The sequence below is a fragment of the Lutzomyia longipalpis genome, chromosome 2, assembly GCF_024334085.1.
Source record: "Lutzomyia longipalpis isolate SR_M1_2022 chromosome 2, ASM2433408v1".
Lineage (NCBI taxonomy): Eukaryota > Metazoa > Arthropoda > Insecta > Diptera > Psychodidae > Lutzomyia > Lutzomyia longipalpis.
The window spans coordinates 36,938,716-36,955,960 of NC_074708.1; the positions used below are offsets into that span (position 1 = coordinate 36,938,716).

A 17,245-nucleotide genomic window follows, 5' to 3' on the forward strand; every position below is an offset into this window, starting at 1 on the left:
AGCTTAAAAGTTTTTAGAAGAAGGATTTTTATTTGAAAATTCCTTTTCAAAAATATTTTCTAACACACACACTGCTGTTAAAATTTATCTTTAAAGGGATATTTTGAAAAATTTGAAAAGTCTTTACAAGATATAACCATCTAAAAGTTTCTAAAACTATATATTTTTTATGCTGTAATAATGTTTAAAGCATTTCTTTTGAATCACCCGATATATGTATATAGAAGTTTTCCACTCTCTGTATTGAGAGATATTTCAATACACAATGCACAGAGAGTATTCAACATTAAATGAATAATGAAACATTTTAGTGCAATGCTCCAACAATGGGAAATAATTGTATTTTTGAAGTTTTGTCTCCTGACTACGCGAATTTATTGCAGAAACTTTCATTGTTAATTAAAGTATATTAGTTGGTATATAGGTGTAGTCTATTCTAAAATTCCTATTAAACATTTTGAAAATACAATAGAATATGGAGACAATGCTCCGTAGGGGGTCATTTAATGTGAAATGACACACCTCTCATGGGGGTGGATTTAATTAAAAAAAAATACTTAAAGGAGGGAATTTATATTATGTTCAATTTTATTTTACACCCAAGGTCCGCTTTCGAAAAGAATTTAATTTAAATCACATCTAAAATTATTATTAAAAATTAAATTGAAATAATTAAGAAAAGACCTGACGTTTGAATTCTCTTTTTGATGCAATTTATGTCCTAAAAATTAAAAATATAAGAAAAACAGAACTTCCTGAATTTTTAGAAGTTCTTAAGGCACCCAAGAACTCTTCTACACACAGAGAAATTTTGATCAAAAGTGGCAGTGAAACAGCCAATTTTTGCGAGTGTGCCACTCGCATTCGTTAATGACGAGTATTTCCTATATTGTTTACATTGGAGAGTGCGAATCAAACTGAGGTTATGTGCGAATATCTCACTCGCATTCGACTAATACGAATAATTTTTCTGTGTGTAACCTGTGCATATGGACCTTTTCTAGCCCCAAAAAAATCACATTTTCTTTTAGAATTATAAAACTTTAAATAAGAATGAATGACATTTCATATTTAAAGACAAAATATTTAAATTTTACGTTGGTGAATGTAAAACCTTCCCATGGCAAACCACAAGTTTTTGGAGAGAGAGAGCTATTTTAATTTAGAAGAGCGGTGTGTTGAGGTTGTTGAGGGTGACAATTCTAAAAAGTTAAGATGTATTGTGTGTTTGAGAGGGCGAAGGAGGAAGAACAATAGGACACAGAATGACTGCTGGGGGGGGGGGAAGGGGGTTGGTATTCAACAACTCAATTAAAGTAATTATTCTGTGAGAATTTTTCTTATACCATCGCACCTCCAGCTACCACAGCCACATACACCATTATATCCCCCGTATAGCTAATGGCCCTTAATGGGAGGTACTTTGAGAGGAGGACTCTTGACGAGAGACGATGGTGCTTTGAGGGGGTGGCGAAAGTAAAATCAATATGTCAAAGGAAAAAGGCTGGGAAAAGTCTCACAGGGGCTCACTTTTCTACAAAATATTGTGTTTGTGGGGAAAGAGACCTCTTCAAGGGGGTGGAAGTTTTCTTGGCAAACGAGACGCATGAAGAACAAGATCGTGTGTCAAAGTTTTCTTCTCTCCAACAGTGTGAAATTCGTAAATTGCAAGAAAACTTTTCACACTTGTCTGAAGTGGAGAGTTTTGTGTGATTAAAAAGAGATTAAGAAAAGTGGTGGGAAAATTTTTGGGTGAGAAAATTGTACATATATAATACAAAGTTTTCAAAAGAGGAGCCAATTGAAGGCAAAAAAAGGAGTGGAGAATTTATACTTTTGAATGGATAAAGTGACTGTCGAGCAATTAATTGATAGACTTTCAGAAGAAGAAAGAAAAAGAAAAAGGAACTCATTCACCAAGACGGAGAGAGTTCTCAACATCTTGTGTGAAAGAGGAAATTCATCGAGATGGAATGGAGTTAATTAATTGAAATATCTCACGTTTCAGTACCTACTTAATGTGTTTAGTTAATTTTTTTTCTCTACTTCTTGCCATTATTGGTTTATGTATCATGGTTTTAAACTTGTGACGAAGCTAAGAGTTTTATTGAATTCTTGACGCCACAATGTAAACAATGCCCTCGACTTGACTGTTCTATGCTCAATATGTTATTTTCTTATCAACTAACTAATTAACTATGGCCACGATTCTTGTGATATTTTTTATTTAATTTATAAATAAGTTTTTTTTTTATGAAATAAACAATTTTTATTTATATAAAATTATGAATTTTTGAACGTTAAAGACGGAGAACTCTAAGAATATCTTCTTATCAGAAGGTAATGTTTGAAATTCTGTTGCATATTGTTTATCTAGAGCCTTGTATAAGAATATAAAAATCCAAAAAGAACTGCTTTAGAAAATTAAAACAAACTTGCGTAAAAATTTAACAACTGTGTCATATAAGAAAGTAAAGACATTTGCTATAAGATCTAGTATTTTATTGTTATTTTAACAATAAAACGATTGTCACCAATGACGTCAGTTTGCTATTGATGTAGATACTTCTTTTCTCCTACCAAAAAGTCATATTTGCTCTTGCCTTTCGTCATTTCTTTTAGTTGTATTTTGTAACATTAACAATGTGCCGAAGACTTTGGACAAAAGACTCTATACGATATAATATAAAATGTTGATAAAAATAAAAGTCACGATATAAAGGCACTTGAAGTTATTTTAAAATATTACTTTCCGTGTATGTGTGTTGAATATAATTTGAGATTTATTTTCTTCTTCCTTAAACTCCATGAATCATCAATTATTTTGGAAACTTCTCGGTGTTACATTGAACAAATTATTCGCACGACTGAGTTTTGGGTGATTTTTTTCATCTTCTTCTTCTCTTTCCACCTCTTTGGAGATGAAGAAAAAAGATTTGTGGAGGAAGATCGGGGGTGGACATAAGAGGGGAGTCATTTTAGTGGAAAAAATACAATTTAGCCAATTTTCTCTCTCTCTCGGAATTACATTTTCGTTTTTTTTTTTGCTGAAGAATGTGGAAAAGCATGTGTTTCCACTACTATGTACATTAATATTTTGTATAATATATACTTCAATTTTATGACGATTCTGCGGAATGGCTTTTAGTAAAATGTAAATACTACTTAAAAAAAAAAAAAAGAAGAAACACCGCATTTTATGAGACCATGTCTTACGTTTTAAATTTATTGAGCTTTTTTTTGTGTGCGCGATGTTTTTAATTGTACATAGAGCATAAAACGGTGTGTTTTTATCTACAAACTCTCTCGTGTGTAAACAAATACTCACGAGAGATGCTTTAGGGGGGAGTATAATGGTGAAAAAGCGTGAGTTTTGTAGTGTTGTGGATTTTTTTTAAGTGGCAAAAAATGCCACACATTGGTGAATTTGCAAATGCATTTTACTTTGGCATTGTAGAGTGCAGAAAAAAGGGCACTTCACCACCATGAAAATACCTATAAATAAAAGAATTATTCTTGTTTTCTACACCTCCGTCATTCTATGAGCTGATATTGTGTCTCTTTCACCATATTTTCCGCATAAAAAAACTCATAGAAGTCATTATATTCTAAAGTAATTTAATAAAAGAAAGAAAAAATCTCTTTTCGGTTACATTTGTTGGGAGTATAGGTGTGTTTTTGCTTTTACATTCCATTTAAGTTGGGATAAAACTTTGTTCTTAAACAAACAAACAAAAAAAAAAGAAAAAGAATCTTCCAAACAATTTAACCACATCACAGATCTACATAAATTTTTTGGCATGCAAATTGAGTTTATTTTTTTGCAAGTAACATAAAGTTCAGTGTCCTCAAAATGGAATTTTTCTGTTATTTTTTTTTCGTCTTCTTCTGTCTGTCATCATGAGGATGGAAAATGCGGGGAAAAATATGAAAATTTCCATTTATGTACTTTTGATCAGCTAAACGTAGTTTGGTGTAGTGATAGGATATTTGCATAAAAGGACGTTATGATGTAGTTATGACAACCATGGGAATCAAACTCTAAAGTCCCATAAAAATTCAGAAAAAGCAATAATAGAAGATTGGATTAGAATAATTTTGGCTACCTACTTTAGGTTTTATAGCAGAATTCTGGTTTTTAAAAAAATGATTTAATCTTGTTTTAAATATTTTTTTATCAAAGAACATGTCGTGTGATAATCCAAGACGTTACCAGACGAAATAATTTTTTTTAAATATGCCAAAACTGCATAAAAGCAAATAATTTTCTATGCTTCGGCTATGTGTCACAAAATACCGAATAAGGGAAAATGCAAAATATCTTTAAGAAAGAGCTGTCTTTTAGCAGAAAAAAATGAGGTCAAAATGTCAATGAGTACGGAACAAGGCAGTTCTAATGACATTTTCAACATTTACTATTTTTTTTTGTATCTTTTAAAAAAGATAAATTTCCATTTCTATTTGGAATAATTTTCATTGGAATTTTGAGAGAGAGAGAGGAAGAAATTATATGAGGCAAAAATCTCGGGCTTTCTACCGAAACTTTTGGGTGTGTGAGAAAAATGCAAATTTATTGTCAATTTGCATTTAATTTAAGTCAAGGTTGTCATATTCATTGATTTCATCGGGAAAATCATCTTCATGCAGCTTCTTCGTCGCTCTCTGTGGATGATGTCGCCATGAGATATAATATATTTGAGGTGAAGGGGAATGGGGCCAGAATAAAATAGTATTCCTGAGATACAACCCAAGAGGCATAAAAAAGAAGATCTCACAACTTTTTCTCGATAAGCCTCCCCCACCTTTTTTTCCATCCCTGTTTTTATCGTAACAATAAACGAGATGCTGAAGAGACGTTGGATAAAAATGGATTAAATTGCCTCTTTTTTTTCACCATATCTCCTGACACGAGGGGGTGGGGGAGGGGGAGGAGAAAGAATTGTATATAGAGTGACCTAATAGAATTCTTATGGTCGTGACAGATTGGATTTCCATTTCGCCAATTTTTGTTAATTACATTCACAAGGAAGAGCGAAAAGTGGGCGCGAAATGTTGCACGTGTCGTCGCAAAAGAGTGGGATTACTCGGGGAATTAATTCATCTGTGCTGAGAAGAAATCAGATAAGAAATGTACACGATGTGTTGTACAGAACTAAGGTTTGTGGGGAAATTGTCTTTTGGAATGTTTAACAATGTTTCATGACAATTATTCCGATTTTTTTAAGAACATGAAGTACAAAAGAATCAAACTGAAAGGTTACCTAAATCCATTTATATTTGTTATTTTGGTAAAATATTTAAAAGAAAAGACTCCGTTAGGAAAAAAACATCAAACGTTAGAAAATTATCGTGAAACTTAAGAATAAAAAATGTCATGCATAAGACAAATGTCATATATGACAGAATAAATGTCAAGCATTAGAATTGACAACCACGGTTAGAAAATAAATGTCAAACGGTATTAAAAACGTCAAATAAACTCTAAATATCAGAAATGACACATCAAACGTTAGAATTTAATAGATTGTCATTAACTTTGGTCTTTAAGACGTTATTTTTATTTTAATTCCTTTTTGTGTCTTTAAATCTTTAAAAATTAAAAATTAAATTATATGTGTAATGTTCTATCAAACAGGACACTCTAGAATGGATTTCTAGCTACGTCCCTGTAGTAATTCGTTGAAACTAAAATATGCATTTTATTTAATAAAGTTTTCCATGAACTTTCAAGCCAATATATGTGTGTTGTAACTTTATCTTCAGGTATTTTAGCTTTTAAGTGAAATTGACGCTTTACTACAAATTTCATTGGCTCTTTGAGTTTATTTATTTTTTATGATGCTTAAGCTCTATATATTTCTGCTGCATATTAGATTACTCTTTGAGTGCATCAAATAGCGAAAATTAATTCAATTTCACATCTCTCTCTCTCTCAAATTTGTGGGTTTTATATTGATGATGACGATGAAACTATATTGATTTTCTTTTGGAGTTCAATACCATGTGCCTTACTTTTCAATAAATATATTGAGGAATGAATGGCTCGATGAAAGATGAAAGGAGGAGACAGACTTCTTTGGGAGTTTTGTGTGTGTGTGTGGTAAAAGTTTGTGGTGAAAATATCGATGAAACATTTTCTTCTTCAATTTAATTCGTCTGGGGTGCATAACAAGATAATGTATTATTATTAAATGGGGTCTAAGCATGGGAATCAACAATAAAGTCATCACGTTATTTTGTCTATGAATGGCAGGAAATGTGGCATTTCCCCCTCACACTCCCCTTTCATTTGCCCCCAAAACTCATAAAAATCCATAAAATACAATGATCTCGTCAATGTTGGTGCTACAGAAAGCATAATAATTCAATTAATAAATACAATCAATTTACATGCTAAAAGCCCAAATTCTTTTCTTTTCTCTTTCATTTGCTGTGAACTACTAGACGAGGAATAACACCACCGCATCGTGTCAAGTCAATCTCAATGGCAACATTCACGCCGGATGAAATTGAATTCATTCGTAGTCACGGGAATGATGAGTGCGCCAAGACATGGCTGGGCCTGTGGGATCCCAAGAGGACTAGGCCGCACGACCAGCGAGAATTGATGATTGACAAATACGAGAGAAAGAGGTGAGTGTGTTGTTCTTGATTCTTGTTTGATTGTGACGGATAATTGGGTCATAAATTGACAATTAATCGATCATTATTTAATTTGTAATGAAATTTATGATGAATAAATTATGTTTTCTATCAATTAATTTCGTCGTGACATGAGATAAAGTTAGTTTTCTTCAAAATTCGTTATTTTGAAGTCATTCACCATGATGTTTTGAAGGTTTTGTACCATCTTCATTGGGTCTTTTAGGGGAGAAGAAAGTACAATAAATTCATTTGTTGTAGATAAATTATCAAGGGGTGTTTATCTGAATAAAAATATTTGGATTATTCAGATGATTCACCAAAGAAATCAAAATATTCAGCAGACGAACATTTCTTTATTTTTTAGTCTTGAATTGGTAGAGACGGAGGAGCAAAAGCCTAAAAAGTAGGTACTAAATTCTAGTCAAAGTGAAATTCAATTTAGCACTTTATAGGCTTTTTAGTACCTTTTTTTCCCATTGTATTCAGTATACTTTTTCAGCTAGAATTTACTATGTTTGTGGATAAAATTTAGTACTTTTACATTTTGAATTTAGTTCTTTTTAAAATGCAATCCTAAGAAGTAAATTCAAAAATTAAAAATTCTAAATTCTAATTAAAAACATACTAAATTCTAGCCAAATAAGTGAAATTCAATTTAGTACTTAATAGCCTTAAATTTAGTTTTTCCCATTGTATTCAGTCTATTCAATATAATTATTTAGGTTGAATTTACTATTTTTTTTATATAGAATTTAGTACTTTTAACTACAGTCGTGTCTGCGTAGTAGGACCGTCGTCAAAAAACTTCTCCGCGGTAAAACGGCTTCAGAATAAGAAAATTTGCCTTTAGAGTGGGACAATTAGTTTCCTGCCTTTCCAATAGTACTAATTGTCCCACTCTGGAGGAAAATTTCCTTATTCTGAAGTCGTTTTACCGCGGAGAACTTTTTTTAACGACGGTCCTATTACGCAGACACGACTGTAATTGAATTTAGTACTTTTTTCGGCTTGAATTTATTACTTTGGTTAGATTGTAGTATTTTTCGAAAATTCAATCTTAACAAGTAAATTCAATAATTAAAAGTACTAAATTCTAACCAAAAATATATAGGTAGTAAAATTCTAACTTAAAAAGTTCTGAATTTAATTGGAATTAGTACTAAATTTAAGGCAAATAAGTACTAAATTAATTCATGAAAAGCACTAAATAAAAGTAAATGCTAACCAAGAAAGTAGTAAATTCATGCCGAAGAAGTACTAAATCCTAGCTGAAAACGAGAATATTCAGATCTTCAGAAATATTGTGATTATTCGCTAATCTTTGGATTATTCGTTAAAACAGTCAAAATATTCGACAGATAAACACCCCTTGTAAATTATTTACTCCAATTATTTTTTAAAGGTGGATTCTCAATGAGAAGAATCATATAGAAAAATATTTCAGTGGCGTTTTCTATTGATTTGCTTGAATTTTTTTTATATCAAAAGCGGAAATTGAGAATGAATCTTCCTCTATTTTCAGTCTTTTATTTTCTATTATTTTTGCAATATTTTTTCTCCTCAAAAAAAAAAAAAAAAAAAAAAAAAAACAGATACTACTTGGAGCCGGCGAGTCCGCTGAAATCACTCCCGTCGTCCCAACAATTGGCACCACAATGTGCAACTTCCTCGTCAGCGTGTACATCATCGTCATCGACGACGACAACGAACAGCGTGACGCTGGATAATGTTGCCGTCTTGAAATCAATCACACTAACGCCCCCGCAATCATTGCGTTTGCACAATAATAAAAATCAGCGATCGACAGGGAATGCCACAGTGAAATTTCAACATCAGTTCACGCCAGATAGTGAGACGAGTTTATTTAACTTGGGCAATAGTCAAACTAGGTTAAATATTAATAACAATAATAACATCAGTGGCGGTGGACATCAAAACGGCCTCACGGGCAGCAGTAGCAATCTCAGTGGGAATATTAATAATAATAAATTTACACCGGACACGGATTTTGTGGCTGATTTTGGTTCAGCCAATATTTTCAATGCAACACAAACATCGAATGCAACGATGGTGAATACGTCCAAGAGTCCAAGTAATGGTAAAATTGCCAATGGAACCAACAATTCATCATCATCATCATCTGGTCAACAACAGCAGGTGAATAGGAATTGTGGAGTCAATGAGAATTTTGCCGATTTCGAACACAATACCATTTACAATTCAGCAGGTAATATTATACAAAATGTGATGCTTTATATATTATTTTCAACAATTCAATACTCCATCCTACCCTCTGATGCCTTTATTCATTGTTAAATTTTTGCATAAACCCCCCGTCAACCCCCATGCGTTCATCTACGTGGAAAATTGGCATGTTGTGCCTATTCTCTTGCCTATGTCTCTCTCTCTAATATATTATGGTGATGAATATAATCTTTGCTATCTACACATAGTATTACAAAGAAGGGCGAAAGTGCCCAAATCGTTTCGGCCCTTCCTCATTTGAGGGGAAGGTAGATGGCGCATGAGGTCTTTTTAAGGAAATTTGGGGGTAAGCGAAATGCAAGGAGGACCTTCCTCCCATTCACAAGATCATTTGCTTTCGAGCGCTCATGGTGATCACTTGAAGGGTCGCATGAACTGAGCGTTTTTTCTATATGGACTTTTTTTCTGTATGGACTTTTTTCTGTATGAACTTTTTTTTTGTACCTACGATGAGTGGGTTGCAGAAGAGGTGCACAAAAAAGGGCTGAAGGAAGAAAAATGTACACGGAGTTGAGTTCAGATCTTGCAACATTTTTGGTTGAACATTAGTGGGAATGAACAGAAATACATTTTCTTTCCCTTTTGCACAATGAGATCTTCCAAAGTCTCGAAGAGCACAAATTTTGTCTTTTCGAGCAAAATTCTGCCTCAAACACGCTGGCTCACTCAACACAAGCTGATATTGCTACTAATGAATTTAAAATTTGCAATAGAAAACTTTTATTTATATAAAAAAAAAATTTAAAGGCCTTTTCAATCATTTTTTGATTTAACTTTAAATCAAAAATTTTCTTCTACATGCGAGTAAATTAATAATTTTGAAAACTCTGTGGAAATATATGTAAGTTTTGAAAAAAAAATATTTTTAAAAAAAAATAATTATTCAAAAAATGAAATTGAGTTGATTAAAATAAGATAATTAATCAATATTTGGCTACACCAGAATAACAGAAATTTTTTCTATTAAAAATAATAGAATAAAAGAAATTCTATTTTCTATTCTATGAACAAAACTTTTTATAATTTTCAGCGATGTTTCGGCATATTAGCTGTGATTTTTTGTTGCTCGGAATTTAGAATTCATTAATTGAGATATTTGAAGTAGATCATCGACTGCATCATTATGTTGAAGAGATTGGGTGAAATTCACCATTCAGACTGTCTGAATGGTGAATTATCTGGTGAATAATCGCACAAACGCACAACTGCACAACCGCACAACCGCACAATCGCACAAACGCACAACCGCACAACCGCACAACCGCACAATCGCACAAACGCACAACCGCACAAACGCACAACCGCACAACCGCACAATCGCACAAACGCACAATCGCACAACTGCACAATCGCACAATCGCACAAACGCACAATCGCACAAACGCACAATCGCACAAACGCACAATCGCACAAACGCACAACCGCACAATCGCACAAACGCACAACCGCACAAACGCACAAACGATTGCGCAAACGATGCGGTTGTGCGTTTGTGCGGTTGTGCGTTTGTGCGATTGTGCGGTTGTGCGTTTGTGCGATTGTGCGATTGTGCGGTTGTGCGGTTGTGCGGTTGTGCGTTTGTGCGATTGTGCGTTTGTGCGATTGTGGGGTTGTGCGGTTGTGCGGTTGTGCGGTTGTGCGGTTGTGCGGTTGTGCGGTTGTGCAAAAGTCCAAAAGGAACCCCAAATTCAACACTTTTCGCGAGTCTATACCAAAATCAGTTTTTCGCGTTTTCTGGCTCTTCTGTACGTTTTAGAGTGGAAAAGACGTGAATTTTGGGATTACCCCAAAATTCCTTGGAAAAATGAGAAATTTTTTAAAATTTTTTTTTCCTTCAAATTTTGTCTTCTCAACCAAATGGGTAAAATTCACCATTCAGACATCTTAAGATAACTTAAGAAAAGTTAAGATTTCTCAAGAAAAGTTAAGATTTCTTAAGAAAAGTTAAGAAAACTTAAGAAATCTTAGCTTGTGTTGAGTGAGCCAGCGTGTTTGAGGCAGAATTTTGCTCGAAAAGACAAAATTTGTGCTCTTCGAGACTTTGGAAGATCTCATTGTGCAAAAGGGAAAGAAAATGTATTTCTGTTCATTCCCACTAATGTTCAACCAAAAATGTTGCAAGATCTGAACTCAACTCCGTGTACATTTTTCTTCCTTCAGCCCTTTTTTGTGCACCTCTTCTGCAACCCACTCATCGTAGGTACAAAAAAAAAGTTCATACAGAAAAAAGTCCATACAGAAAAAAAGTCCATATAGAAAAAACGCTCAGTTCATGCGACCCTTCAAGTGATCACCATGAGCGCTCGAAAGCAAATGATCTTGTGAATGGGAGGAAGGTCCTCCTTGCATTTCGCTTACCCCCGAATTTGCACCAGTCCGCGCGCCATCTACGTTCCCCTCAAAAGAGGAAGGTACGGAACTCTTGGATTTTTTCATCCCTTCAGAGATTGTATTACTATATAAAATTATTATACAATGATATAATATAATTTTCCATGTGCTTTGGTGTGTGTTTATAAAGCAATATAGGGGGTGGGTAAATTGAGGGGGTGCATTGATCTACTACACCTTTGTGGAAAAACACCAATCAGCCACCCCTCTGTTGAATTTTGTGTGTGAAATCAAAGATATGTGTGTGAGTGTAGCAAAAGTATCCACCAAAGGGGAGGAATTTTGTGAATTTCCCATTGAAATGATGGATGGATATGGTTTTAGATAGACAAGAGATTTACGTCGGATTTATTATTCTCATGTGCTAAAGGCTAAATCAATGGATTTAGAGATGGATTTTCAATGTGCAGGATGAATGTTAAAAAAGAAATTTCAATTATGTTTTTTAACGGAAAATAATTTTTGATGAATTTTGTTTAGAGTTGGTTAACACGTTCAGGAGCGTTGGACGCCTTAAAAAAGCCAAGAAGTGTAAAGAAATATTATTGAAAAGAAGAAGGTAAAAAAATCTGCGAAGAATTGAAGAAAAAAAGAGGAAAAGATTTGAAAAACGTGGAAACTATAAATTAACCCTTTCGCGCTTTTTGTGTCATACGTTGACCCAAACATGAAACATTTTATTTTCCCAATTTTTTATTGAATTCAAATTGTTTTTCAAGTAAGAAATACATGAAATTCACGCAGAAGAAGTCGAAGAAGACGTTTTGCCTGAAAAAATGCCTTCTGAATTCGTTTATAGAATAAATATCGTGATAAAATAGAACAACAGAATACATGAAACATGAATAAATAACGTGAAACATAAAAACCCGGAAACTAAATTCGCAGAAAAGGAGACCTATGAAGAATATTCGGATTAGTAATAAAAATCTGAAATTAAGTAATTCCGCGAAACACGAAAAACTCATTAAAAAGGAGGAACGTAAAAAAAAGCATTTCTATGAATGTGAAACATTGAGAAAAATTCACAGAACTTATGAAACGTAAAAAAATATATTTCGCAGAATATAAAAAATATAGTTTTTAATTGGAAGAATAGAATATTGTAGGTAGAATAAACTCTATAGAATTTTTGATCCTATAATTTAGTACGCCAGATTATGCATAAAAGGAAAAATTCAATAAACAAGACCAGCTGGGTTAACTTTTTCTACTGAACTAACTATTTATTACATGACGCGTAGAAAATCTTTTGCGACCTTCTACGTGTTAAATAATATTGAAAAACTAAAAGAAATTCTCCGCTAAAATACTTTAAATAAAATTTTATCGAATAAGAAGCTTTTATTTTGTCTTTATATTTTACATTAATAATAACGAAAAACTTTGCAAAGATTTTAATTAAAAACCACGCGTATGCCTCATAATAATCTGCTTATTCAATGAAAATGCAAAATGCGAAATTTTCTAAAAGAAAATGAATTTAAATTGTGGTCGCGTTTATATTTTAGATAAGAAATAAATAAAATAGAATGAATGTTATTATCTTACTTCTATACAGCTCCTTCTCTTTCTTTCTTCCACTGAAATCTCTCAACTATAAATCATCAGTTTGCTGTGAATGCGTATTTTGTACACAGTTTTATGCTTCACAACTTAACTATTTTATTTTAATGCTTTATTTGTAACATTCTGTGCAAAACAAACACAATGATGTCCCTGAAGAAATCAGCAGGAAATTCAAATTGAGATTGAAACTTTTTTTTTCTTTTTTCAAAACTATAAAAATGAAGAAAGGAACATCCGAAGCTTTCTTGGAAGAAAGAAAATCAATGAGAATATTGAAAACATTCACCCCACGAACTCTCTCTTTCTCTCTTCTTGAGCTTGAAAATCAGTATCAAGAATCGAATTCTCAATAATTTTGAGACGACAGGGGTTTGTTCTTTTTTTTTTTTTCAAAATGGGAGAGATTTGTATTATTTTGTCAATGTTAGAGCCCCCTCCTGCCGAAAGTTTCCTTGATGGTGAAATGTTGTGTGAATAAATCATTGGTGTGGTTGGGTCGTAGCACTTAATTCACAATGGTCTGTTCTTGTTTAGCCTACCAAACACCACCACCACCACCACCATCATCATTGAGTACACAGTGGAACTTCTGGCAGCAGTTCCAATGGCCCCTACAGCCTCCGGAACAGAATCGATGGAGTAAGTTTTTGGTGTGGCGTTTTCTCTCTCTTTCTCTGTGTTTTGCCGACCACTCGCCGCATTTTGGTGGCACACAAATTTATCCCTCCACCCAAAATTCAAAGTTTTCTGTGCCACCCCCGCTCTTATCAATTGCTTCCCTCTTGGGGAATTTTTTTTGTTGTACCCCCAAATGGTTTTTTTTTATTTGTAGTACTTTTTTATTTCGCCAACTCCCTGCAATTGCGTGTAGCAATTCAATTTGACTTTTCACTCGTGCTTGATGGCCTCTTTTTTTGTGTTCTTTGCTGTTGTTCTTGCTCGTGATATATTTTGATTTTCTTTCATTTTTATTTGAGATTTTGATTTGATTTTTAGCTGTGATTTTTCCCCACAGAGATTTATTTTTTAGGGGGTTAATTTATCATGTTTTTTGTGTTAAAAAAAATGTTTTAATTTACAACACAATATAGGTCTTCCAATGTCTCTAAGCTCGAGCAATAGTATGAATTCATCGAGTGGAGGTTTTACGTCCAATTCATCGCTCAATTCAACACCGTCCGCCGATCGGTATGCCGCCCTTAAGGACCTCGATGAGCAATTGCGTGAGACAAAGGAGCGCGAGGCACCGTCGACATTTGTCTTGGGCACAAGCCCCAATCCATTTAAGAATCCTTTCCAAGTTAGTGCTGGTGGTGGGGCAGCCACGTGGACGACACAGACGGAGGGAACAGCATTCACAGCAACGCCCCAAATGACACAGGCTTATGCCACAAATGGTTTCACCAATGGCTACGGGAAGGCTCCAGAGGTGCCACAGCACTACAACAATGGCTCCACCAACTTCTCATTCAACCCTTTCGCGGTAATTATCCTTTTTTTCACTCTCTCTCTCGTTTTATGTATTTTACTTTTGTTCTAAAGTTGCTTTTGCCAGAATTTCCCCCAAATTTTAGCTGTGATTCTCGTACAAATTTTTTCACAGATATTGTATTCTATTTGAAAGGTTTTGGGGATGGGGAAATATTTAAAATCATTAAAAGAAGTTGTGCCAATATTTTGTGAATACTTTTTTCAGTGTTTTGTTACTATTTTGTGAATGATTAATTCATGAATATTCCGTATATATTTCTTAGACTTTGTCTAATTGTGACTCAAGTGATATTTAATTCAGACTAAAATGACTTATTGAGACTCAAAAATGTCTTATTTGCACGAAATTTTTGCCTAAGATATTTTTTTACGTGCAAATGGGATAAAATTGTATCCATATTAGTTTTATCTAATGTTCTATGATTGATTTTTGATTATTTTGTGTGTATTTTATGATTAATTTCAATGATTTTTTTTTACGAAAATCTTATGAATTTTTCATGAATAGGAGGTATTTTCTGGGTGAAATTTACTATTTAGATAGATTTTTTTTAAAGAATCTTAAATTTTTCTTAAGAAATCTTAAGTTTTTTTCTTAAACTTAAAGAATCTTCAGAAAACTTTAAGAATCTTAAGAAAAAGTAAACCTTTCTTAAGGGATCTTAAGTCTGTCTGAATAGTGAATTTCTTCCTATAATTATTTTGTACATAATTCTGTGATTAAAAATGTGAATATTTAGTGATTTCATATTAAGTGATTAAATAATATAATTTTGTGAATATTTGGTGAATTTTTAATGATTAATTTAGTGAATAATTAGTATTTTGTAAGTATTAATCAAAAACTTCGGTTACTGTTTCCGTAGATTTCCATAACATAACATTTCCAGTAAGAATCACAGAAACAAGAACCTTCCCAATGCTTATTGCTTTTGAATGAATGTACAGCATGAGAAAAAAAATGACGAATGCCCAATTTATAATTGATTGTGCCTATATATACAATTTTCCTTTATTCTTTTTACATTTTTCTTTCAGACAACATCCACCCATTCAACTAATCCATTTTTATGAACTCAAAGGCCATCAGGAGGTCCTGCGCTCATGCGGAGGAACAATGGACAATTTTTTTTATTCACAAACACAAAAAAACGTCTACTTTCGACAATTCTCTCTTTGTTTTTTTTTTATTATTATCAATTAAAAATGATATATAAAATTAGGTATTCATTTTATTTGTGTTAGAACGCGCGCGCGGGATGATTGCATTAAGCATCACACACACAGAGAGGGAAAAAAAGAGCAAAATTCATTTATCTTGCACATACGCTGTCATTTTTAATAATCCTACTGTGGGAAACACACAAAAAAAACTCATTGAAGGTGGTTTTAGGGGGTGGAGTGAGTAGGAAAAAAATGTGAGAAAGAAAGAAATATTCAGTGAATATTTTTGCAAGTAAAAAAAAATAAATAAATTTATGAATCCTTCCGCCTAAAGGATAAAAAAAAGAAAGATATTACCCACGATTCTTTTTTTTTTGAAGGAGCAAAAGTCTTTTAAGGAACTTTTAAAGTCGTGTAGAGAGAGTAAAAAAAATGAAGATATTTTTAATGATGAAAATCTTACTAATTACGGAATCATCGTATTTAGATGACATGCTCAATTTTACTAGAAAAAATGCAAGAAATCGATAGAAAAATTTTCAAACTAATTCCACATTCTTCTTCATTTTCCAGTAAGACAGAGAAAAATAAAAATAAATAAACGGAGGAATTTCACTACTTAGTATTTCTATAAATAAACAAACGTAGGAAGAACCAAACTTATTAACTACCTATGCCCTTATTAAAAAAAAAGAGATAACGATGCGCAAGGATTGTGACGATGAAAAACAAGTGATTTAAAAATTTACAAAAAATATATATTAAATGAAATAAAAAAATTATTATTGCTTGTGGCCTTAATGAAAAAAAAATCACGTCGAATGGTGGATAAAAATATTTAAAAAAAAAAGTAAGAAAAGGGAATTATGTAGAGTGAAATATTGCGATGAAAAGTTATGAAGAATGTTAAATTATTCAATTTTCCGTCTTAGGATTTATGAAAAAAATGAAAAAGAAATAATAATTATATTAAAAGGAAAATGAGATGATAAAAAATCACCCAAATGATAGTAATGACAAAGAATGATGACGTCAGATGTAGGCTATATATTATTTATATTTGTACATTATACACTTTTAGCATGTGACAGAATTAATGAGAAAAAAAATATGCGGAACAAAGTTCATGTTAAATGTGAACCAGTTATTAAAAAAAAAGGAAAATTAAGAAAATCTCGCGAACAAATTTTTTTTGCCAAGATATTTCTGTGGGGGAGAATAATAAAAACAATCTGAGAAAAAACTTGCATGGAAAATGCTCATCTCCCCATTTGCCTCACATGGAATATCTATAAAATAAAAAGAAAAATGATAAAAATAAATAAATCCCAAGTGATAAGGGCAAGAAGATCAAAAAAACAAAAAATAATGAAGAAGAAAAAATATACGATAAATTTTACGTTGTAGAAGAGAAAGAGAGAGAATTTAAAAACAGATGAGAAAAAAATATTCCAAAGTTTTTAAAAAATATATATATTAAAAAATTATAAAACCAACTACTTAGGATTTGTATCTCTTACCCCCCCCCCTTTCCTCCCAGTAGCTAACACAAATTTCTCTATGTGCCTGCTTAATGTCCTCCCCCAACCCTTTCCTATCCACCCCAATTTCCCCCCTTTTTAGAATCTCTTTATATAGAACAAAAAAGTGAACCAATTAATTTGTACATTTGTTTTGTTAATCATTTATTATTTTTTTTAATATAGAGAAAAAATGATTA

At 32.6% G+C, this 17,245-nt stretch overlaps 1 protein-coding gene across 2 annotated transcripts in view; it reads left to right on the forward strand.

Moving 5' to 3' along the window:
- The window catches only part of LOC129790550 (arf-GAP domain and FG repeat-containing protein 1), a 32,714-nt gene extending 15,469 nt beyond the window's left edge, over nucleotides 1-17,245 (forward strand). Inside the window, exons 2-6 of one of the 2 annotated variants that reach the window (XM_055828107.1) lie at nucleotides 6,445-6,633; nucleotides 8,238-8,872; nucleotides 13,405-13,509; nucleotides 13,962-14,353; nucleotides 15,400-17,245. In XM_055828107.1, coding sequence (XP_055684082.1) covers nucleotides 6,445-6,633; nucleotides 8,238-8,872; nucleotides 13,405-13,509; nucleotides 13,962-14,353; nucleotides 15,400-15,435 — 1,357 coding nt within the window. In that variant the 3' untranslated portion in view covers nucleotides 15,436-17,245. The remainder of the gene's footprint in view (nucleotides 1-6,444; nucleotides 6,634-8,237; nucleotides 8,873-13,404; nucleotides 13,510-13,961; nucleotides 14,354-15,399) is intronic. The other variant, XM_055828108.1, reaches the window with a different exon arrangement.